This window comes from Lycium barbarum, chromosome 1, assembly GCF_019175385.1.
Source record: "Lycium barbarum isolate Lr01 chromosome 1, ASM1917538v2, whole genome shotgun sequence".
NCBI lineage: Eukaryota > Viridiplantae > Streptophyta > Magnoliopsida > Solanales > Solanaceae > Lycium > Lycium barbarum.
The window spans coordinates 143,035,376-143,059,365 of record NC_083337.1 but is presented as its reverse complement, the minus strand read 5'-3'; the positions used below and the strand labels follow the sequence as shown (position 1 = coordinate 143,059,365).

Below are 23,990 nucleotides of genomic sequence, written 5' to 3'. Positions count from 1 at the left end.
CTATTTTCAGCATTTTTACTGCTAACAATTTCAATTCATTCTCGGTTATGAGCAATAAAATTGATTAAAAAACCTTGTAGAAATATGGAAAAAAGAATCATCAAAAGATTTTTTCGAACGACAGAACTTATTCCCACTGTTGGTTATTATTAACAATTCAATTTGCATCCAATGAAATTGAGTGATTTGAATATCAAAAGCCTATTTAATAAGTGTTTTTCTTTGTTTCTCATCTTGTATTAGGTACTTCATATTGAGACTCAATAAAATTCAGATTCTCGCTAAAAAATTTCACATTAGGGGAATAGCGTTTGTATTTAAGCTCAAACTCGAAACATTTGGTTAAGGATGAAAGAGTATTTACCACACCGCTATAACACTAATTATTTGTTAAGTCTTAAATTGTTTGATCAAGCTCTCACTCCATATATTATCTATCACTCTACTAAAAAGAATAGACCTTTGAAGCAAAATCTCAATAAAACATCTCCAAGATGATATTTCGTTGTTGAGCAAAGTTGGGCTTAAATTAAAATGTAACATGTTTAAATCTTTGTCATACATGAGTGCATCTTCAACAGATTTAACTAATGGAGAGACCAAATTAAAGCACCATCGAGAATCCATAGCCATTTCGTGCAACTTTATAGAACTTGTAAGTTGTAATCACACAAAATTAAAAGTACAAGAATCAATTACACTTAAAAGAGATAAAGAGATAAAGAGAACAATATATATAGTGTCAAATGCACATGGTGTGGAAAATATTATTGGTTGCGATCATGGTTTGTTCAAATAATGCTTAAAGCCAGTGAGGGTGACATTTTGGCCAAAAACTACTTAGGTTTATGACAATTTGTATGAAGAGATCCATGAACTTTGCCAAAATGACTGGAAGCTTTGCAGTGGCCTTTGCTTTGTCCATGAAAGATGAATTTGGTTTTGGACATAGAAAGAAACTTCGAGACTCCAAATTCAGCAACTTCTCTTCTGGCTTCAAGCCTGTGTATTCCCACCGTGAAAAATAGTTACAAATAGAATAGGCATATCAATTCCATATACAAGATACTTCCATTTGAACGTTAAAAAAATTACAACTACGTACAACTTATAGCACTTTTTGAAAATAAAATTTTCAGTTAAAATTAAAATTAATTTAGTTTCAACACATAATCAAATGTACTCTTGCAAAACAGAATGCGTCCAACGAGTTAGGCCAAAAAGGAGTATTCAGAACTCTATGCTATTCAATGGAAAATGAAGACACAACGATACACTTCTTCTTTTTCCAAGAAAGTATGTAAGAATTTAGATTCGTGTTCACATGCATATGGGACCGAATTGAATCAAATGACATAATTAAACAACAACAACAACATACCCAGTGAATCCCACAACTTGGGGTCTGGGGAGGGTAGAGTGTACGCAGACCTTACCCCTACCTTAGGTAGGGAGGCTGTTTCCGGACGACCCTCGGCTGAAGAAAAAACATAGAAAAGGTCACATACGGGCAAACAAATCAAAGAAATGACATAATTAAACACTCCACAAAATTGGGAGCAAAACAGAGAACTTACTGTCCAAACTAAACTGGGAATAATGAAGCTCGTAACACCGAGCATCACTACTAGGTAACAATGGCCGCCGTTTCTCCTTCAAGTAAATCTCAATCACAGCCTTTATAAAGTCCCCGACAGTGTTCTCCGACGACATCACGACATGTAACGGCCCCAAACTGTTCTGTATATTCACATTCATCAACAACTTCTTTAGCTTCTTTTGCTTCTCTTGACTAAATATCTTCACATTTCCAGCCTGAACATCTATGCTGGCTCCGCACTTTTGCATTGAATGCTCTAATTTTCTTTGTATCGTTTCAATTTTATCTGATGTTTTTGAAAGGATTTTCGAATTTGTATGTGCTTCGGCTAGTCTTGGTGGAAATCTCATTTCTAAAAGAATCTCAATTCAAGATTCTAGCCCCAGGTTTAAGAAAATCTCAATTTTTGTATGATGATTGATATATATTGAGAATTGAGATATATATGTATGTTTAGCTAGATATATTACGTAACAATATGGAGAGAGTTTATTGATAATGATAGTATATTTGGGTGACATGCTGAATGAAATCATTTCAGTTGGTAGTTTGTACTCTCAGGATATCGCGGGAAGCTTCTTGGAAATTGCAGGTTTCATTATCTTTCTCTGTCCCCCAAATGTTTTGCTAAATAACCACATGCTCCTTAACGTTGTGAATTTTTCTATATATATATATATATATATATATATATTTTTTTTTTTTTTTGTGTTTGGTCTTAGTTTTTGGCTTAAACAATTTCTCAAGATAAATTTGATTCGCCCAAAAACTTTCAATCCAATTTTTATGATAAAACAGGTATTGTAGGTTTAGGGATTAATTGGGTGTCGTTATGTGCAATAATCATTGAGGAGCTACAATTTTCTCTCCTTAAATTGTATGACATAGACTAGTGAGTGAAAAAACCACCAAAAATATAGTTAATTTATTGATTGTGACATTAGGAAATCGTAATATGTAATCTAATACATAGGGTAAGAAGTTTGGATTGAATTATGTAGGAAATGGTTGAAAGAGATGTATTTGCAAATTTGTTACTACTACTATTGTTTGTGCTGGTAATTAAGAACTGGAGACTGAAGAGTTTGTCTAGATCGTAATTGAAGAGTGGGCAAAAACACACTACTAGTGGAAGCTTTGCCACTCAATCTTCCTTGAGTTGACGACATTGGGACACTGAAAGGAATCAATACCTTTTCCTTCTCTAATTTTTGAAATTTTAGTTTTGTAGTCAGACATGTACATAGTCCTGGAGATTGAAGGTTTTGTAGTAGCCACATATGATGAAATCAAAATCATTGGAGATAGTCGTGAAACGCATTCAAGCCATTCTTGAAACTTTCTATGGTGAAAGGATCGTTAGAAGTTTACAATTGTAGTCATACTAGCAAACTATTCCCGTGCGATGCACGGGGCCCAACATGATTAATTTGGTTACTCAATTTAGTTAGTCTTTATGATTTGTACATTTTGCAAAGGATATCGCGATTCTTTTTAGTGGATCTCCATATTTTTATTCTTTTCGTCTTCTTAATTTCTCAATTGTTGTCAAAATTTGTCTTATTTTGGTTATGTCCGCCTCTTTTTATATTTAGTAAGTTGATAATTCAAATATCCTACATATCAAGTTTATATCACAAGATTCTAAGGATATTTTATTATATTATAAACATTTTTTATTTAAAACCACAAGATAGACTATCTTTATTTTTTAAACTCTGTGTCTAGTCAAACATAGACACTTACATTGAGACAGGGGGAGTATATGCCAAATGAATGCAATGAAAGGACAATTCAAACACTGCGGACACGTGGGAAATTAAAAAGTAAATACATAACATAAGAGGTAGTATTAATGTTAAAGTTCTTAAATGTACACATGTTAGTCCTGGCTTAGAGTACAATTTTAGTTGCTTTTTGTACAACTTATTGTTGCCGTGTTCGTCCACTTGGGTGTTTGTTGTTAAAAAAATTTGAAAAAAAATTGTCTTATTTTGGTTATGTCCGCCTCTTTTTATGTTTAGTAAATTGACAATTCAAATATCCTACATGTCAAGTTTATAATCACAAGATTCAAAGGATATTATATTATATTATTCACATTTTTAATTTAGAACCACAAGATTTGAAAGTTTATCTTTATTTCTTAAATTTCATGTCTAGTCAAACGTAGAAACTTAAATTGAGACAGAGGGAGTACAAGTCAAATGAAGGAAATGAAAGGACAATTAAGACTCTGCGGACATGTGGGGACTTAAAAAGTAAACACACAAGAGGTAAAATTAATGTTCAACTTCTGAAATGTACACATGTTAGTCCCTGCTTAGAGTACAATTTCAATTGCTTTTTGTACAACTTATTGTTGTTGTGTTCGTCTACCTTGGGCATTTATATATAAGAAAGAAGAAGAAAAAATATAGAATAGAAAAATAGACAGATATTTTTAGTAATGTGGCCAAGTAATATGGCAGGAAGGGAGTACTTTATTTTTATTAATTCTTAAAGAACGTGAAAAGTCAAGTATAATAATGTGGCTAAGTAATATGGGACGAAGAGAGTACTTCATTTATTAATTCTTAAAGAACGTGAAAAGTCAAGTAATGTGACAAAGTAATATAGGACGGAGGGAGTACTTCGTTTATTAATTCTTAAATAATGTGAAAAGTCAAAAGTAAACAAATAAAAGTGCACGGAGGAAATAAATATGCGTCGGAGAATTAAAATTGAAGTATATACATGTATATATGAGAAGAGAATAAATATTTAGCAAGAACGTGAAAAGTCAAAAGTGAACAACTAAAAGTGCACGGAGGAAATAAATATGTGTCGGAGAATTAAAATTGAAGTGCGCGCATACGTGTATACATGAGAAGAGAATAAATATTCAGTACTATAACATATATCCACGTGGGATTTATTAATTCTTAAAGAACGTGAAAAGTCAAAAGTGAACAAGTAAAAGTGTACGGAGGAAATAAATTTGTGTAGGAGAATTAAAATTGAACTGTATATGTCTATATATGAGAAGAGAATAAATATTCAGCAAGAACGTGAAAAGTCAAAAGTGAACAAGCAAAAGTGCATGAAAGAAATAAATGTGTCGGAAAATTAAAAATGAAGTGCATACGTGTATACATGAGAAGATAATAAATATTTAGTACGATGACATATGTCTTCGTGAGATAAAGAAGTAGTTGATTAAAGTGTACAATTTATATAACTTTTGATACAAGTATTCATTGCTGTGTTAAAGTGTACAATTTGTAAAACTTCTGATACAACTATTCAATGTGGGGTTAGTCCACTTAAGACACTTATATATAATAGAAATTTGTTCAAGTGCCAGTAAAGAATCACCTTTAATTAATTTAGCATCGATGTGTAACCCTAAAAGAATTGTAAGAACCCTAGAATATTCTACCTTATACCTGTCATAGGATGTCAGAATAATAATTCATAAGCGTGTATTATATGGTTATGCTAGAAATTCTTAAGTAAAAACTTAAGAATACGATGTTCCACCACTCCTAATAAAATGATTTTTTCCATCAAAAAAGCTACTGAATATATTTGCATGATTTAGATATTATATCTAATTAATTACTTACTTGAGAGACAAGGTAAATAATTAATATGCGACACATTAATTGTGTGTAGTAAAAACTGATGATATTTTTAACATTCTCCCATTGGGTCCATATATTATAATCAGATAATTCTTTATGAGTGGCAATTATAGTTATATTATCATAAACTTTACTCGTTCTTAATTACTTACTAGAGAGACAAGGTAAATAATTAATATGCGACACATTAAATGTGTCTAATAAAAACTGATGATAAATTTTTAACATTCTCCCACTGGGTCCATATATTATAATCAGATAATTCTTTATGAGAGACAATCATAGTTATATTATCATAAATTTTACTCACTCAACTGAACAATTATACAAGCATCACTTACTAGAATATTTTTTTAAAAAATAAATAGAAGATATCCGTCACGTGTAATCAACATGAAGGAAAACAATTTCTCCAAGGGATGCTGAAGAGGCCCGGCCCAGCCTTTGATAATTGCAAAGGCCCAATGGCTGTTGAGAGTCACGTGTTCACCTGCCAGCCAATCTTATTACCTAACTCCCACAACAGTAGACACCTAATTTACATTTATTTTATATTTTATTTATAGAGGCGAATTCAGAATTTAAACAATATGAATTTAATTTTTAAGATTTTTAGTACTAAATTTTTTATTTTTTTATTAAAGTTATGAATTTATATCTACTATTTATTATAATTATTATAGATTTTTACACATAAATTTATACTCTATGTCGAAAGATGAACCCGATACCTTAAAGATGCATTCGCACCTACTTTTATCTTCAAGAGAGTAGTTGGATTCTTGAGTATTATGTATAAAAACATGTACTCTTTCTACTTCACCACATAATTTTGCCCTTCTTTGTGAGCCAATTGTGTCTTTGTTGATCCGAGATGGGAGAGATAGGAGAACAAAAGATGAAGATTCTTTGTTTGCATGGATTCAGAACTAGTGGGAATTTCTTAAGGAAACAACTAAGCAAATGGGATCCTTCTATTTTTGCTCATTTTGAAATGGTATGATGTTTCATCTTTAATTCATGTTTTCTTTGTACATTATGTAACACAAATTGGTGTCTGTAAAGTGTACCTAATAAGTATAAATAATATGAATTTGAACTTTTGAGCTTAATAGTATGAATATTGGCAGGAATTCCCAGATGGAATATTTCCAGCAGGGGGGAAATCAGACATTGAGGGCATATTTCCACCACCATATTTTGAGTGGTTCCAGTACAATGAGGTAAATAATAACGCTGATTTTCAGTTCCTAACTAATCTTCTATGATCCGTTACAATTTCAATGGAAGAAAGTAATCTTATAAAATTTCTCTATTTTATGTTCCAATTGCTCTATGTTATTTTTTACTAATCTCCCGTAAAAAGGGTCATATAATTCAAAAAGAAACTGATCTCGATCTCTTCTTATTTTCCATATCTTTCATAAAATTTTAAATGTACTATAACGAAATATCTGAATTATTAAATACTTTTTCATTTTACTTGTACTTCTTGGTAACCAGAAGTAATCATGAAATTAAAGGATCAATTCTCTGTAACTAGAATTATCATGGCATGTAACTTTCAAAATTTGTCGATTTTTACAATTTTTTAAAAAAGAAATGAAGTTACTTAAGCTATTTTATTTCATTCAATGAAAATGTTACCAGAACTTAGATTTTGGAATATTTTTGTTAATTATTGTATCAGTCAGTTGTTACTAACAATGATTTACTATTTTTCCCTCTCAGGATTTTACAGAATATCAGAACTTAGAACAATGCATTTCACACTTGTGTGAGTACATAACAAGCAAAGGGCCTTTCGATGGTCTTCTCGGATTCTCGCAGGTAGAGGTGTACATGGACTGGGTTGGTTCGAATTTTTTAAACACTAAATCAAATCAATTGCGTTGGGTTTTTAAATTTATACACCAAACCAAACCAATAACATTCAGGTTTTTCAACCTCGGGTTTTCTTGGGTTTTTCGGGTTTTTTTTTCGGAATAGTTTTGATACAAAACATATAATTTTTACTTCAAATATTTCTTTAGTCCTACTAAGATACAACTATACAAGTAAGGTGTTTCATAAGAAAATAACACAAAATGTGAGAAAAGTGATAACATTATATTAAAATATTCAACAAAAGATAATAAAATCGGTTAAAACAAATATTGCTAATTAATAAGCCATAAAAAATGACCATAATTTAAAAATACTAAGTCATGCTAAGATAAGTACAGCTCATAAGTATTAATTGCATGACGAGAAAAAAAAACTTAAGTTATGTATTTTCACTCGCTAAACCAATTATGCAAAACTAAAGAATAAATATCCAACATTATTGTCATTCTTAGTGGTAAATTGAATTTATTTTGTTAGTATTAGTGTTGAGTTGGTTTTGGTTTGAACTTTATATGAGTTACTAATATCCATAGGATATAAAATTTATTGACATTCAAAATTCTAAGTTCAAGCTTGAATAATATGATAATAGATAAAAAATTACGAAAAAATTTAAGAAATATTTATAAATTACATTACAAATAAATATTTTTATGTATAAAATATTTTAAAAATTGAATACATGTAATGTCGGGTTGGTTTGGTTCGGTTTGACTCTTTTTAGCTAAAATCAAACCAAACCAATTATGGTCGGGTTTTTTTCTCAACACCAAACCAAGTCAAACCCAACCACTAATCAGGTTTTTTTCTCGATTTATCGGTTTAGTGCAGTTTGTCAATTTATTTTGCACGCCCCTACTCGCAGGCATGTTCAGCTTCTCATTGCTTGAAATAATTAAGGATAGTTGTATTGACAATGCACGTGATTGTTTTTCAATTACAAAGTTGAAAAGTGATTATAACCCGCTCTACTACTATATATCCTAAAGCAGCCTCAATATCATGAGGATTTTCCCGAAATCCTCTACTCATTTTTATTATGATCTTATGTTTTCTCTCGTTAATCATATATATTCGTTTGTAATGTTAATTTTTTTTTTTTTTTAATCAAATTAACACGTGATTTTCTTTTCTCAATGCCTTGGTGTAGGGAGCGACTTTATCAGCCCTTCTGCTAGGGTACATGGAGCAGGTAATTAGCAATCAATTCATTACACATCTATCGTTTGCTAAACTTTTCTAAAGGAGTTATTTGAATATTATATTCATAATTTTCAATATAACTTGGTAAAATTAAAATCTCATGAAATTAGGGTTCAAAATGCATATGTAATATTCTTTTTCCCTTTTCTTCAGTAGATTTTTTTTTTTTTTGATACAGGGGAAGATTCTGAAAGAGCACCCTCCAATGAAACTATTTGTATCAATATCAGGTGCCAAGTTTAGGGACCCAAGTATTTCTAACGTTGCATACAAAGATATCATTAAGGCTAAATCAGTCCATTTCATTGGAGAGAAAGATTGGCTCAAACTTCCTTCTCAAGAGCTTACAACAACTTTTGAGAAACCTCTCATTATAAGGCATCCCCAAGGTCACACCGTGCCAAGACTAGGTAAATGAAATGACAAATACAAATTTCCCTTGTCTTTTCCTTCACTACTCTCTCCGTCCTAATTTATGTGACACTTTTTTAGTTGGTTTAAAAAAGGGCATATTTCTATATTTTGTCACAATATAACTTTAAACATTCTCAGTTAACCCTTAATGAAATGATTTATAGTCATACATATATTTATGGCTTGTTTAGATCACATGTTTCCAAAAAATTCATTTCATTCTTAAATTTCGTCCCAGTCAAACACCATCACATAAATTGGGGCAGAGGGAGTAAAACTTTTTAAAGTTAATATGAAAGTTGGTGCTTCTTGAAGATCTGAAAATTTCGTTACTTATCAGGAAAATGAAAATTACTCTTTTGAAAAGAAACCGTACAGATTCACATTATTCCACAAGTTGGGAGACAAAAAATTAGAGAGAATAGTTTATTAGAAACTAAGAGTTAAAGGTATTACAATGTTTTTGCCTACTCTAATTGACAGGGACAGTTACATGTTATGTCTGAATTTGAGCGGGTCAAAACAACTAAGTTAATAAATGAGCGGGTTATTGACCCGCCCAAAAGTTACTTGAATGGAAATGTGTTGGGCTGAAATAGAATAAAAAGCGGGTCATAACCCAACCTGTACAATTCTTAATAAGTTTTAATTTCTTTGTTTGTTTTTATTTATTTATAATTTTTAATACATAATAAAACTATTTTTTTCTTTATTATGACTCAACTCGGGTCATATATTAGCTTAACTTTTTGATGGCTGAAATGGGTCAGTCTGAAATAGGCTGAGCTAATAAATGAACGAGTCAATGATCAGCTCAAATTTGAGTGAATTGGACATGTCATATTTTCATGAGCTAATTTTGTTACCCCTAATTACATTATGCATAAAAGAGAAATGGATTTCAGATTTCACCAAAGCAAATAAAGGAAGTATGTATGAGGGACTAGCATTATAATTGTACGAGGGACTAAAGTTTGTAAACTTCTTTTTATCTTTTCAAGAAATGAGCTTCAATATTTGCCACACTATTTTTGCCACAATGGCTCAAATGGGGTAAATTCATATAACTATTTAGGTCAAATTTAATAATTTATGTTTACTTAATATCATTTTTACCTTTTCTTCTCAAAGTTTATCTTAATTTAAAATTATACAATAGAGGTTATGATGATTTTTACATAAGTATGGTCAAATTTGGATCAAATTAATATGACAATTTAGCAACTCTCATAATTTTATACAAAACAGATGAAGCAGCTGTGGAAACATTAAAAACATGGACAGGGGGAATTGCCCTCTCTTACTCACAGAGCAGTCTTGGTGAAGGACCAATTGAAGCCTGCGAGCGTGTTAACATTGAGAATCTCGAAGAAGGCAAAAAGCTAAAGAAGCCCAAAAATCTTTAGGAGGGTTGTCGTGCCATGTTGAAATCCAAAAGGTTCAAGAATAAGAGTTTATAAATTGTCAAGATAACTTTCTCTAGTACTTCGATTATCGTAAGAGTTGGTGGTAGTTCGTTATTGTTTCATTTTCAGACTGTTTTATCATGTTTTATTTAGTATTTTGCATTGCGTCATTACTTTTATTATTTCTTTTATCGAACTGATTTGGTTTGCCTTCTTTTCTTTCTTTCTTTCTTTCTTTCTTTCTTGAGCCGAGGGTCTATCGGAAACAGCTTCTCTACCTTGATAGGAATAAGGTCTGCGTACACTCCATCCTCCCAGATCCCACTTTGTGAGATTATATTGGGTATGTCATTGTTGCTGTATTTTGTAACCAACTTCTCATTACAAATTGCTAAGTACTCCTCTCAAGTTATATTGAGGTTTAAATCATGAATTTGTGATTACTTTAATCTACCCCATTTTAATCTACATTTTGTATCAATTGCTTTTGTTGGTAACCATTACTAGAAATAGAGGTTTTTCCATCGACATTTAATGGAAAATTTGTGCTATAAACATGATTTTTCCACTTTATTTTCACTGAACTAGCTCATTGAAAAAATACATGGTGGAAAATAGCTTCTCATTGAAATGCTGAGAAACTTTTTAATTTTTCCGTATGAAAACACTAGTATTTAGATTTTTTTCACCAACATTTAGCAGAAAATAGTCACTAGCCACTGAATATTTTTCAGTGGAAAAACAGAGATTTTTTAGTAGTGAACTAAGATTGGGGACTATAATTCTCTGGGTCGTCGAAATGAACAGACAACTGATGATCTTTAACCGAAAGGAGCAAGGTGGTATTACAAGAACAGATTGCTAATTCAAGGAATGAATTCCTTTTTCTTTTCTGATTTTTGAAACTTTAATTTTGTTGACAAGACGCGTGGTACTAAAAATTGAAGGTTCAAAAGTAGCCACATAAGACGAGATCATTGCAGAGCGTGGCGAAACGTGGTATTTAATCCACTCGTGAAACTAACTATGATGAAAGTAGGGGTGTGCATGGTACGGTATATACCGAATATCATATTAAAATCAAAATTTTTAATGTCGCGATTTTGATATTATGAAATTTGGTATGATATTTGGTATGCATTTTAATATTATTTCATATTCGGAATTTATAAAAAAGAATACCGAGATACCGTATATCGTACCGAAGTTTATACTACATATACAATCCACATATATTGTACTTAATACTATTATATATATAGATTAGTTTTGTACAATTAAATACATCTCATTCAAATTATATTTTGGATGTCACTAAATGGAATTTTTGGTGTAAAATTGTGCGGGACTAAGGATTATGCTTAATTTTGGTTAATGTTGTTTAGACTTTGTAACTTCGATTGCTCTATCGTGATTCAAATGTCATTTTTTGTAATTGAATAACAAAGAAAATTGCATGTACTTTCTTTTGAATATGTCTACATGTGTAATTTGTTAGTTTAATATAATTAAGACGTTCCTTGAAAAGTCAAAGTCATAGTCCTTTATTATATGAGTATATATGTAAGTTGAAGTCAAACAAACTATGGTTACCGAATTACCGTACCGAAAAATACCCAAACCGAACTTAGAAATACCGAACCACACCAAATTATTTTGGTATGATAATTTGGTATAATATTTTTAGAAATCGAAAACTGAAGTTACCGAACCGAAGTTTCAAATACCGTACCCTACCATACCATGCCCACCCTAGGTGAAAGGAACGTCATTAGGACTTAGGAGTTTATAGACTTTAGAACTGTACATCCAAAATTTTGCCCTTTTTTTTAATTAATATATGGGAATATTGTGTACATTTGAAAGCATGTCTTAATAACTATGACTTCATTTTCTACTTACTACTCGGGTAAAAAAATGCTGAAAATCTTACGAAAGATACTTGAATAATCTCATAGTTTGAGGCATGTCAATCAAGACACTGTCTTTAAGGATATTTTACCCGGTATAAGTGCATTATTCCGGATTCAACAAGATCTTTTAGTATAAAACTAGGAACCAAAATCTAACAAAGATTAAAGAAAAAATCCAACACACTCTAATATTGGAGGAAGGATATGTGTAAAGTAAAGTACAGCTAATAATCTATTTGATAGCCTTTTTGATAACTGATAACGGTACAAAGAATAAGTATTCAAGGGTCTAACCATTATGAGAATTAACACCCATTTGAATGAATAAAGAGCTTCTCACGGTTACAATGGTTAATGGGTAATAAAGAAAATTAATGGCCTTATCATGAAGGAAAGGCCTGTTACTATATTGCAAGTCAACTTTATTCAAACAATTAATTTGGACACTTGTTTTTGAGATATAAGAATTATTTTTTCAACAAAAAATGGGGTGGAGGGGTCAGGGGTGTTGCAGAGGACACAAGCAACATAGAAACCAGTTTCGATCAAAAAACTTTTACTAAACGCTTTCTGATGGACTATGATAAAAGTTCACTATAAGAGAAAATGACCAAAATGGTCCGAAATGCATAGGGGTTGGATTATTTTGGTCCTTGATATATACTCCTTAACAGAAATGGTCCTTAATGTATAGAAAAAGTAGATCGTTTTCGTTCTATACTCTAAAACTAATGGTAAAGCACAAAAAAAAAAAAACTATTAAAATTTAACGAGGCCATTCTTCTGTGTCTTTTAGTACACATTTGAACCTTTGCTGACTTTTTTCCAACCCAATCTCTAATATTTAATGTCTTCTTCAAGTATCGAATTTGTTGATCCAAACAAAATAAATGTCGCTCAGTTAGGAAGGTATTTGTCGAGTGAATCCATGCAAAAATGAATGAGGATGGTGGAAATTTCCACAGGATGGATGTTGAGAGAATTCAGATATGGAGAAGACAAGACATTGAAGAGAAAGATTGAGAGAGGTGAGAGTTAGAGAGAGAATTATCTCATATGTGTATTGATGAAAAATGAACTGTACAGAGTATATATAAAAATATCTTCTAACTACTCTAACTAACTGATTTTGTATAGCTGTAACTAACTAACATTTTACATCCCACTCCCCTAATTTTAAGTTATTTCCTCACTAGTCCCACAGTCTTCTTCACTCTCCACTCAAGCTGATGGATGAAAACAGGTTCTTCATTCCCAGCTTGCATACCAAATATTCATGTTGTAGGTTTGCATGGAGCTTTAGTGAGCAGGTCTGCTAGTTGTTCTTTGGTTCCAAGGTGCTGAGTCTGGATCAATCCTTCTTGAATTTTCTCCCTTACAAAATGACAATCCATGTCAATATGTTTAGTCCTCTCATGAAAGATGGGATGAGCTGCAATTTGTATAGCAACTTTGCTATCACAAAATAGAGATATTGGTAACACCAAATTTCTGCCCAGTTTCTTGAACAAACCATTTAACCAAGTTATTTCAGCCACAACAGAGGCCATGCTCCTGAATTCAGCCTCTACTGAACTCTTGGACACTGTCAGTTGCTTCTTCGATTTCTAGGATATCAAAGCATCTCCAAATTTCACCACATACCCTATAACTGACTTCCTTGTTTCAACACGTGAGCCCCAATCAGAGTCACAATATGCATTCAACTTCATACTGCTAGTTGCAGGCATAAAATAACCAAGGCCGTTATCTAACCACCCTCTTAGCAGCTTCCATGTGAGATGACTTAGGTGCATGCATATGCTGACTAAGAACTTGCACACAAGTACAAGATCAGGTCTGGTCATGGTCAAATATAACAGTCTACCAACAATCCTCTGATAACTACTTTTATCAGACAATACTGTATCATATTCAGCTACTTCAGGTTGAAACAAAGTATCATAATCAACTGGATTGATCTTGTGATTGAATTCAAGTGGTGTACCATATGGCTTGCTATCATTCAACCCCATTTCTAGTTCAAGAGCATATTTCCTTTGACACAGATGAATTTCCTTTTCAGACCTGGCAAGTTCAATGCCTAGAAAGTATTTCAATTCACCCAAATCTTTCATTTTGAACTTAGTTTGAAGATATTTTCTCACTTGTTCAATTAGTTTATGATTGCTTCCAGTCACCAGCAGATCATCTACATAAACCAAAACAATCAAAATACTACTTTCCTTCTGTTGAGTAAATAAGGAATAATCATAATTAGACTGCACAAATCCCATATCTATTAGAGCTTCAGTTAGATTCCATTGTCTAGGAGCCTGTTTGAGACCATATAATGATTTGTGAAGTTTGCACACTTTCCTCTGTGACTCTCTCGGCTTGCAAAGCCATCAGGAATGTGCATATACACATCCTCCACCAAGTCACCTTGAAGAAAGGCATTGTAGACATCCATCTGGAACACAAACCATGAAGAAGAAGCAACTAAAGCAATAATAGACCTGACAGTCACCCTCTTAGCTACATGTGAGAAGGTCTCAGAATAGTCTAACCCCTCTTGTTGGCTATAGCCCTTAGATACTGGCCTTGTATCTTTCCACCTCTCCTGAGGACTTATACTTTACTTTGAACACCCATTTACAATCAACCAGAGACCATGTATGATTATCTTCTAGAGCAGCAAGTTCAGCTTCCATGGCTTTGGTCCATAGTGGATCCTTAGTAGCCTTAGCAAAAGATCTTGGTTCAATAATAGCAGAGAAAGCAAAGATGCCTTGTGCTAAGGGGATATGTGATCATAAAACATAAAATTGACCAGAGAATGAGCAGAAGTAATGGCTTTAGAGGGAATGACATAGTCAGATATCCAGGCAGGAGTTTTGGTGGATCTAGAAGATTTTCTCACATCAACAGGAGGAACAGATGGTGGATCAAGAATAGAAGCAGGCTCAGGCAAATGACCAGCCTGAACATCTGCAGGAACAGGAGACTCAGGTGGAGAGGGCATCACTATAGGTATTTGATCAGTGGTAGAAACATAGTCATCATAAATACTAAGAGTAAGGACAAGAAAGATAGGAGAGACATCAGATTGAGAAGTTTTGAAAGGGAATATATATGTTATTTGAAGACAGTATCTCTATTAACAAAGACATCGTGAGAACTTAAGTAAAAAAGAATGTAGCCCTTCTGAGAAGAGGAATAACCAAATAGAACAGAAGGTACTGCTCTTGGACTAAACTGGTTTGTCTTTTTGACCTTAGAGGCATAACACTAACTACTAAACACTCTTAAGTGATCTAGAGATGGAGGAGTATGAAACAATCTTTTATAAGGGGACTGGCCACCTAAAACTAACTTGGTAACATATTGAGCAAGTAAACAGCAGTAGAAGCACAATGACCCCAAAATTTCAAGGGCACATGAGCTTGGAATCTCAAGGCTCTTGCCATATCTAAGATAGTTTTGTGCCTTGTTTCCACCACCCCATTCTGCTGGGGTGTGTAAACATAAGAGATCTGATGGAGCATACTGTGATCCTTTAGTAAAAAAACTAACCTGTTCATTGAGAAACTCAGTCCCATTGTTAGTTCTCAAGCACTTAACCCTACAGTCAAACTGAGTTCTTATCATAAGAAGAAAGTCTTTAGAAAGAACAATAATGTCTGCTTTAGTAGTCATTAAAAAGATCTAAATGAATTTACAATAGTCATCAACCAGAGTAAAAAATTATCTCTTACCATTATAAGTTGGTACGCTGTAAGGACCCCACACATCAGCATGTACCAAATCAAAAACACATTTAGATTGAGTTGTACTAGTAGAAAATGACAATCTTGATTGCTTTGCAATAGGACAAACAGTACAGTGATGATCCTTAGGTGTCATACTATGTAACAAAGTAATCTGAGCTAATACCTTGAGTGGAGCACGACTTGTCTCCTATGCCATATAGAAATATCACACATTTTATTCTCAGTAATCATGCTACTAATATTGACATTATTAGAAGTAAAATGATCAGATAGTTATACAGAAGTAGAAGATGCATTATTATACTGCACTTGATTCTCCTTAGGCAGACCACCTTTAAAAGACACAGAAATCAGGGAAAAATTCCACAAGACAGCCTAGTGACTTGGATTTTTGATACTGAGAGCAAATTATTTTTGAATTCTAGTATATACAAAACATTCTGAATTGTTTTATCCTGCAGAATAGAAGCATCACTAATATGACTTATGTCTACTTGCTTTCCATTTGGTAAGCTTACTTTATTCTTATTCTTCATATCCAACACCTTATGCCTTTTGAGTAGATTTATATTGTGCACCATATGATTAGATGCACCAGGGTCAACTATCCAGTTAGACTCAACTAACTTAGACAGAAGACCAAGATATGTCTCTTTACCTGCTGTAACAGATGTACCTGGTGTGTTGCCTGATGAACTTTTTTCTAAATTCAACCTTGCAACATTTGTAACAGGTTCAGTCTTCTTTACTTTGAGCATCTGCATTATTTGAGAATATTGCTCCTGGGTGAAAAAAGACATAGGTGTATTTGGCACTAAAGAACTTGAGCCAGAGCCATAAGTAAAAGCAGGTGCATTGGAGTAGTTTGAATGATACTGATTTTTAAAATTCATAGCATTATTAGCATAAGAGTTTGAGGGTCCTCCCTTCTTCTTGAATTTGAAATGAGCTGGATATCCATGCAGCTTGAAGCAAGTGTCCTTTACATGACCCTTAGACTTGCAAAACTCACAATAAAGGTGAGACTTAACAGAGCTGTTGGTTCTAGCCTGAAACTATTGTTATAGCCGCCTTGACCACCTCTGTTGGACATACAAATAGTAGGATCAACATGTTGAACTCTGTTAGTCATAAGAGCATTAGTATCACCTACATTATTAGTCAGTCCTGAACCATGGTTGTGTCCAATCCTTCTTTGACTCTCCACATTTACAATCATAGCATAGGCTTGGTTTATAGTGGAAAGAGGATATGTCATCAGTACTTGGCTCATAGCATGATTGTAAGTTTCATTTAGGCCCATCAGAAATTGCCATAACCTCTATAACTGGAAATGTTCAATGTATTTCTTGACTCAGGACAAGGGCAACAGGGAGGAGGAATTAGTGCTTGCAATTCATCCCATAGCTCACTAAGTCTAGAAATGTATACAGACACAGATGCAGTTCCTTGTGTCAATATAGCAATATCCTTATGGAGATAAAATGCCCTAGAAGCATCTACTTTATCAAACCTCTCTCTAAGATCTTCCCACAACCTTATGAGCATCAGCACCATTAATCACTGTACTATACAAGTTCTTAGCCACAGTGTTCATAATCTATCCCAAAACTATAGCATTACATCTGTCCCATGTTTCATATAAGCTGAGGTCGTTTCATATAAGCTGGGGTCATACATCTCCTTTTTACATGTGCCTAGAACAAAGCCTAATTTGTTTTTGCCTTGGAATACTAGTTTAATAGATTTGCTTCATAGGGAATAATTCTCAGCACCTTGAAGTAAAATTGAAATTAGAACCGAACCTTGAGTATTTGAAGAATGAATATACAGCGGATGATTATGATGAACTTGCTCAGATTATTGATCATTCTGAGTGTTTTGATTCTGAATATGGACTCCAGTAGCATTCGTATTGGTATTTCCTTTATCAATCGCCATAACTGTGATTGAATATTGCAGAATTCACTAGGTTTTGAACAAAAGTTGCTAGAAATGTTATCACAGTGTACGAACAACCAAATCTCACTAGAAGCCCTAATTTCAAATGAATTTAGGTTCGAAAGAAATTACACAGTCTTAATTTTCAATTGAATTTAGGTTGAAATACAATTTCCAATTTCTAGGTTAAAAAATCGAACACAGAACACATACGGTTCTTCAAATCGCACTCTCAATTCTTCAATCTCCTTCTTCCAACACTGAGCTAGCTACAATAACCCGTATGCTCTGATACCATGTTGAGAGAATTCAGATATGGAGAAGACAAGACATTGAAGAGAAATATTGAGAGAGATGAGAGTTAGAGAGAGAATTATGTCATGTGTATTGATGAAAAATGAATTGTGCAGAGTATATATAAAAATATCTTCTAATTACTCTAACTAACTGATTTTGTACAGTTGTAACTAACTAATATTTTACATCCCACTCCTCTAACTTCAAGTTATTTCCTCACTAGTCCCACAGTCTTCTTCAATGGAACAAGCCCAATGTTTGAAATCCTTACCACACTTCTTTCAATAAGATCAAGTTACAATTCTTTAATGACTCTAGGTGTACTTAAATTATTACCAACACCGTAAATCCTTGCCTGCAGTTGCTTATGAGAAAATACTTCCAAATCTGAAAGACCCAAAAAGAAAAAAAATAATAGACTAATATTCAATGACCTGTTATATATTATTTTCTTTAAGTTAAGCTTTATTAGTTCAAGCTGAGCAAGAAACTAGAACTTTTTTGAATTATAACATCTCATGTTAGGAACAAAGAATATTATACAAATGAAAGGACAGAGGATTTGTAAACAAATGGATCTTGGGCTTAAGTCAACACCAAAAGTTAGCTCATAAAGAGAGGATTGCCCAAGTCCATATAAGGAGAACCTGTACCTTTAACCCACCGATGTAGGACTCTTAACACCCAACTCATGCCCAAAGTTGGTCATTTGGTGTGTGAGCAATTTTAATATAGGGCCCAACATAGGAAATAATGAATTAGGCGGGCCTTGCTCTGATACCATGTCAAAATCAAAGATACAAGTAAAGGAGCAATGAAAATATCACAAGAAAACCCTAGATCCTCAATTCACTTGTATCTTTGATTTTGATAGAATTATAAATGCTTGCACATAGTAAGGGTGAAAGACCACGAGAATGTGCCCCTCTCGGAAGATTATCCAATTAGCAAAGAGAGGAAGCTTTTTGATTTAGCTGGCGGAGGTCAATGGTATCTTTTTTCTCTTTATATTTTTTCTCATTTACTTTATCTTAAAAGTTATCTCCAAAACTCACACATCTTCATGTTCATAACTTCTAATCGTACTTCATATTAGTAATATCCATAACTTCCAATCTTTCATGTTCATAACCACCCAATTAGTTGAGGTGTAAGTTTACGACGTCTTAAAATCACATTAAAAGTGGGGTTTCTATCCAAATAAATTTGTTTTGAGCTTGATTATCCTCTATTTGTAGTTGACACGATAAAGAGCATTTGGTTTGGCTTCTTGCATGAATAGAAGAATTCTTTAACAGATGATTTCAATTTTTCTCTTTCTTTTTCCTTTTATTTTTAAAGAATGTGATTATTTTATGTTTACAATATAGTTCCTCTTCAATCCACAATTATAGTATTCTCTAAAATTTTCATTTGCTTAGTTGGCTTCCTTCTTTTGTTTCTTTTCTTTATTGGCAAGGTTAATTATTTGTGTCCACAGGGTATCGGTGTTTCGAGAGTAAAAGTGTCACGACCCAACTAGGGCCGCGACGGGCACTCGATACTACCATACCGAGCACCTCTTATCTCACGTCTTATTCTTTTTACTAAGTGGGCCGTGTGAACACTACCGTTATTAATAGCATAATTGTAGCGAGCGCCAATAAACTTTACTAACATATTATATAACGACGAGGACAACAAGAGTGCAAACCATCTGACTGTACATATCTGTCTACGAGCCTCTAAACAAAGTACATAGTCACAAGAAGGGCCGGGTTCTGCTATGCCCAATATATACACAAAAGCAGTACCAATAGACTGAAGCTCCGGAACAACTGGAGCGCTCTCAATGTACCGCTGGTGGGGCTCCTAGGAATCGAATCCGTCTACCTGCTTACCTGCGTGGCATGAAACGCAGCGTCCGCAAGAAGGGACGTCAGTACGAGCATTGTACTGAGTATGTAAGACATGAAAAGTAACATAATAAGGAATATTAAATACGAGCAATAACATAATGAAATCATAGGGCATATAGAGGGTTAAGAGGGTAACCTGTACATGTAAGTGCCTCTTAGGCAGATGCCATGCATGCTTATCTTTCATTTGAAAAACATTTCTTGTTCATATACCTATGAAAATAGAACATTTCATAGCGCCGTAGTACGTCGGCTCACCCACATATGGCCCGCGTCCGGGCATCCCGCGTCCGGGATGATATCACGCCAGCTGACCAGGTGGTAATGCGTCTATAGCGCAACATATGCCCCCCCCCCCCCTCATATACATATACATATCATATAAGCAGCATGCATGAGAGCCCGAAGAAAATCGTGTATCTATCGGAGTGACGTAAGGTCGGTAACCTCCGATTATATTATGGAATCATCATGGTCTTCATGTCTTACCTTGAAGGGACAACTATTATAAGGCGAGACTATCAATGGAGAGTAACACCACGGAAAAACATAGAACAGGATCATAAGGCATCGTTTCACATTCTTTGGAATCTTTAAAATAGTCATTATCCATAAATAGAATTGAGAACTCAAGAAATAGCTTAACATTTTCATTATAAAATCATATTCGTCATTTTAGTCATAAAAGCTTTCAACCTCTTAAAACTTGGTTTTTGGAAAATATGGACGTTTTGGAAAACAAATATGAACTATTAGGAAAATACTTATACCTTGGAGTCATAGACTTCTAACTTTTGAAAATAGGGAAATTATGGAAGCATTCGTAAACTTGTGACATAGGGATCATGCTATAGAAAGAAAAGGGACGAGCCTTAACATACCATCAACCGTAACCAAGCTTGCTTCGTCACCCCTTTAGCCTATTAATATGAGAATAGCTCTATTATTAATAAACTACGACTTCCCAAACTTATAAATCTATGACCAATTACTTATGGGAATCACTTCCTAATTTATACTCCTTGGTTAGTATTTTAATTGGTTAAGAACATAACGGAAATCAGGCAGTATTTCCTCTATATGACTTGCCTAACCCGAACTTTTAATTAATCTTCGATTAGCACACCAACACCAACAAAAACAACGGTAACAACATCAACCACAATCTGTGCACAATAAAACTACTTCAATATCATCTAATACAATTTAATCTCTCCATACTATAAGAAGATAACCCATAACCTACTCATGTACAACTACTATGACTTGAGCTACCGTGAGTTCTTAGAAAATAATTACCTTAAATCCATGCTTGAAAGCAAGACGTGAGAATGATTTCCAAGATTTGTTTCAGTAATTAATAGCAAGAAACTCACGTGACAACATCAATACGGCAGCAAGAACCACTCCACCCTTGTAGTGTCTACATATTTACACACATTAACTACTAAAGGAAGTGCAATTATTACAGGCGGTGGTTTCCCTCTCTTACTAAGCAAAATCCCCTCCAACTCGTTATTCTCATAACACAGGTAAATAGGTAGATAAAACAAATTGCTAGATAATGTTAAAGGTAAGGCTATTGGGTGCTGGACACAATAATTGTCATCTTTATTTCTTTGGAATTGTTCAAGAGTATTATATGCACGTGCAACATATTATAGGATATAAGAAAGTAGCAGGTTTTTCCTAGTGCCCCTCTTACGTGGCTAATTTCATCCAAGAAAATATAGGTGAGTTGATTACTTCAACCCCTATGATGCCATATGGTCTCCCCACGTGAATCATGATACCGCTGTAAAACCATAATTAAAGCTCTTTATAATTCATTTTCATGCACGTATTATATGGACTTATCCCAACAATTTAGCCAATTACACATGTAATTAATATCTTGATTCATCCACTTAAATAGTGCTCATTTTTAATAAACTTCATATACTTATTTTCATGATCATGTAACATAGCACTAGTCCATACCTCTTTTGGTACACACAAAATATTATTTTCAATCACCGCTATTTTTTTTTTTTTTTAGTCTTAAATAATTTTGGCTACTATATCAAAACTAGTTGATTGCCAAATGAAGAGCTGAGCATATTTATATAAAGAATGTTAGGCGGTGCAAAATATGTACCCTATCAATTGGGAAAAGAATGGTGGCTGCTAACGTGTTTACTTTTAAGAAAGAAAGAAGTTGTTGTTATTTTGATACTGGTGGACACATCCATACGTGTAAATGTATCTAGCAAGTGCTTAGCTGACACTTTATAATTTACTAAAGTACATGTCCACTATGGGAACACTATCATATGAATTCACATGGAAAAGTCAAGGTAATTAACAAAGGTAATTAACAATTCTATTCCTATCTCAAGGTACAATTATTAGAGTATAAAAAAAAGAAAACATCACATTTGCCTAATAAAATCAACACATACGGTATTGTTTCACTAAGACATCTACGAAATATATATTTTATCAAATTCTAACAATTTTTTTTTTCCAACCTAATACCAAGCGTACAAATTTTTGTACTACAAGTTCTCAAAATGGTAAAAAAATAATTTTCTTTTCTTGGAAAAAAAATAATAATTCATATCTTTATGATAAGGAAAATCCCTTTTTATAAATTTCCTCATATCACCTATATAATTTAAAGCATATCAGGAAGTAGTAATAGTAGTTACCTGAAATCATACTGATCGACTCTTTACTAATGGTGTACTCAAGAAGAGATATATATATCAAGGCGATGCATAACGGGATCGTATTTCAATTTCCTAGTCTAAAAATACGGGATATAACATCCTTCCCCCCTTTGAAACATTCGTCCTCGAATGTTATTACTAGTCTTGTAGTCCGTCCATAATCTTAACCTGTAGTGAAAATGACATCAATTTACCTTATAACACTGGTACTATTTAGTTTGCTGTCACTTGAACTTTAGTACCCTTATTCGATTGGTGCCTTTTGTACCGTAGCACCGGTCGCTGGGACACACATCACGTGTCCACCAATATGTTTGCGCGTGGGGCGTCGTATGCATTCATTTATATATTTTCTACCAACTAGCCCATAAAATACTTCCAAACGTTATTCAAGCCTATGCAAATTCCAAAGTTGTACTGCACTTTCTTTCTCTTCACCAGTCTAGTCTATCTCGTCCTATGTGGCTTCTATAAGGTAACCTCTCCACATACTCTAATTTCCCTTAGGTTGCCCTAATTTCACGCTCGTCTCCTATTCCTACATTTATGAAATTTTCAGTACACTTCCCAGGGGGTCACCCATCCTAAAATTGCTCTCACCCTAGCACGCTTAACCTCGAAACCCTAATCTATTTCGGTGTCTTAATGCTGGTATATTTGCCTCAACTCCCTCGCCCTACCTTTATCACGTAATATGGGGCAGGTTGGGGTCTTAACCACTTTCGAAACATTCTCATAACGCATCTTTTCCCTTTAATTACTATTTTAGCCTTCTCAATCCCCAGTATTCACCTTTTACCTATGTGTACGGTTACTTTTCGTCCTGAATTTCCAAATTCCCAATACGTTCAACAATACAAGGAGCGGTATATGATGGAGTAGAATCTATATCAATTAACACATGCATATCATAGGAAAATGCCGATAGTGTACCTGTAGCCGCATCTGAGGAAGGTTCAGGATCCTGCCGGCCTGCCAATGCATATATACGGTGCAGGGGACCGGCTGAACTGGGTGCCCCTCCTCTGCCTCGGCCACGGCCTGCTGGAGCCTGGGAAGTCTGTCCAGGAGGGCGCACGGACGATGATGAACCAATTGCCGACCCGGCGGGCTGAGCTCTGTCTCTCTCATTCCTCAGCGGGCAATCACGCATCAAATGGTCAGTTCGACCACAGGAAAAACAAGCACCTGTATCTAGATAACACTGTCCAGAATGTGGCCTGCCACACCGAGCACATCGTGGTGGGGGTTGCCCCGTCCTGTTAGAATCAGTTCTATACTGGGACCCTGAAGCTCTGGCACTCGGATCTGGTCCTGAATAGGTAGGATGGTCAAATCCTCT

General features: G+C 34.0%; 3 protein-coding genes across 4 annotated transcripts; 1 reads left to right on the top strand and 2 right to left on the bottom strand.

Moving 5' to 3' along the window:
• Positions 1 to 719: 719 nt before the first annotated feature.
• LOC132611054 (uncharacterized protein At4g22758-like) lies at positions 720 to 2,441 on the bottom strand. Of its 2 annotated transcripts, XM_060325491.1 has the most exons (3): positions 1,578 to 2,441; positions 1,382 to 1,477; positions 720 to 1,002 (listed from the first exon to the last, which is right to left on the bottom strand). In XM_060325491.1, exons 1-3 carry the CDS (start codon positions 1,948 to 1,950, stop codon positions 803 to 805), a joined length of 669 nt encoding a protein of 222 aa, XP_060181474.1. In that variant the 5' UTR covers positions 1,951 to 2,441; the 3' UTR covers positions 720 to 802. The 2 variants fall into 2 exon arrangements, with proteins under 2 accessions (XP_060181474.1, XP_060181531.1); XM_060325548.1 differs by lacking the exon at positions 1,382 to 1,477 and having other exon boundaries at positions 1,578 to 2,126.
• A 3,499-nt stretch (positions 2,442 to 5,940) lies between these two features.
• On the top strand, positions 5,941 to 10,354 carry LOC132641180 (dihydrofolate reductase-like). The gene is made up of 6 exons (XM_060358078.1): positions 5,941 to 6,223; positions 6,357 to 6,449; positions 6,958 to 7,056; positions 8,264 to 8,305; positions 8,495 to 8,726; positions 9,979 to 10,354. The coding sequence occupies exons 1-6, from the start codon at positions 6,101 to 6,103 to the stop codon at positions 10,134 to 10,136; spliced, it is 747 nt and encodes a 248-aa protein (XP_060214061.1). The 5' UTR covers positions 5,941 to 6,100; the 3' UTR covers positions 10,137 to 10,354.
• A 2,730-nt stretch (positions 10,355 to 13,084) lies between these two features.
• Positions 13,085 to 18,135, bottom strand: LOC132641188 (uncharacterized mitochondrial protein AtMg00810-like). The gene is made up of 2 exons (XM_060358088.1): positions 17,607 to 18,135; positions 13,085 to 16,559 (listed from the first exon to the last, which is right to left on the bottom strand). The coding sequence occupies exon 2, from the start codon at positions 14,323 to 14,325 to the stop codon at positions 13,657 to 13,659; it is 669 nt and encodes a 222-aa protein (XP_060214071.1). The 5' UTR covers positions 14,326 to 16,559; positions 17,607 to 18,135; the 3' UTR covers positions 13,085 to 13,656.
• Positions 18,136 to 23,990: the final 5,855 nt, after the last annotated feature.

Coding starts and splice junctions, on each gene's coding strand:
- LOC132611054 (XM_060325491.1), bottom strand. CDS start 1,950: ATGAGATTTCCACCAAGACTAGCCGAAGCACATACAAATTCGAAAATC. Junction 1,478..1,577: donor TTCCCAGTTTAGTTTGGACA/GTAAGTTCTCTG, acceptor TTTTTTCTTCAG/CCGAGGGTCGTCCGGAAACA. Junction 1,003..1,381: donor CAAGTTGTGGGATTCACTGG/GTATGTTGTTGT, acceptor GGGAATACACAG/GCTTGAAGCCAGAAGAGAAG.
- LOC132641180 (XM_060358078.1), top strand. CDS start 6,101: ATGGGAGAGATAGGAGAACAAAAGATGAAGATTCTTTGTTTGCATGGA. Junction 6,224..6,356: donor TTTTTGCTCATTTTGAAATG/GTATGATGTTTC, acceptor GAATATTGGCAG/GAATTCCCAGATGGAATATT. Junction 6,450..6,957: donor AGTGGTTCCAGTACAATGAG/GTAAATAATAAC, acceptor TTTCCCTCTCAG/GATTTTACAGAATATCAGAA.
- LOC132641188 (XM_060358088.1), bottom strand. CDS start 14,325: ATGGGATTTGTGCAGTCTAATTATGATTATTCCTTATTTACTCAACAG.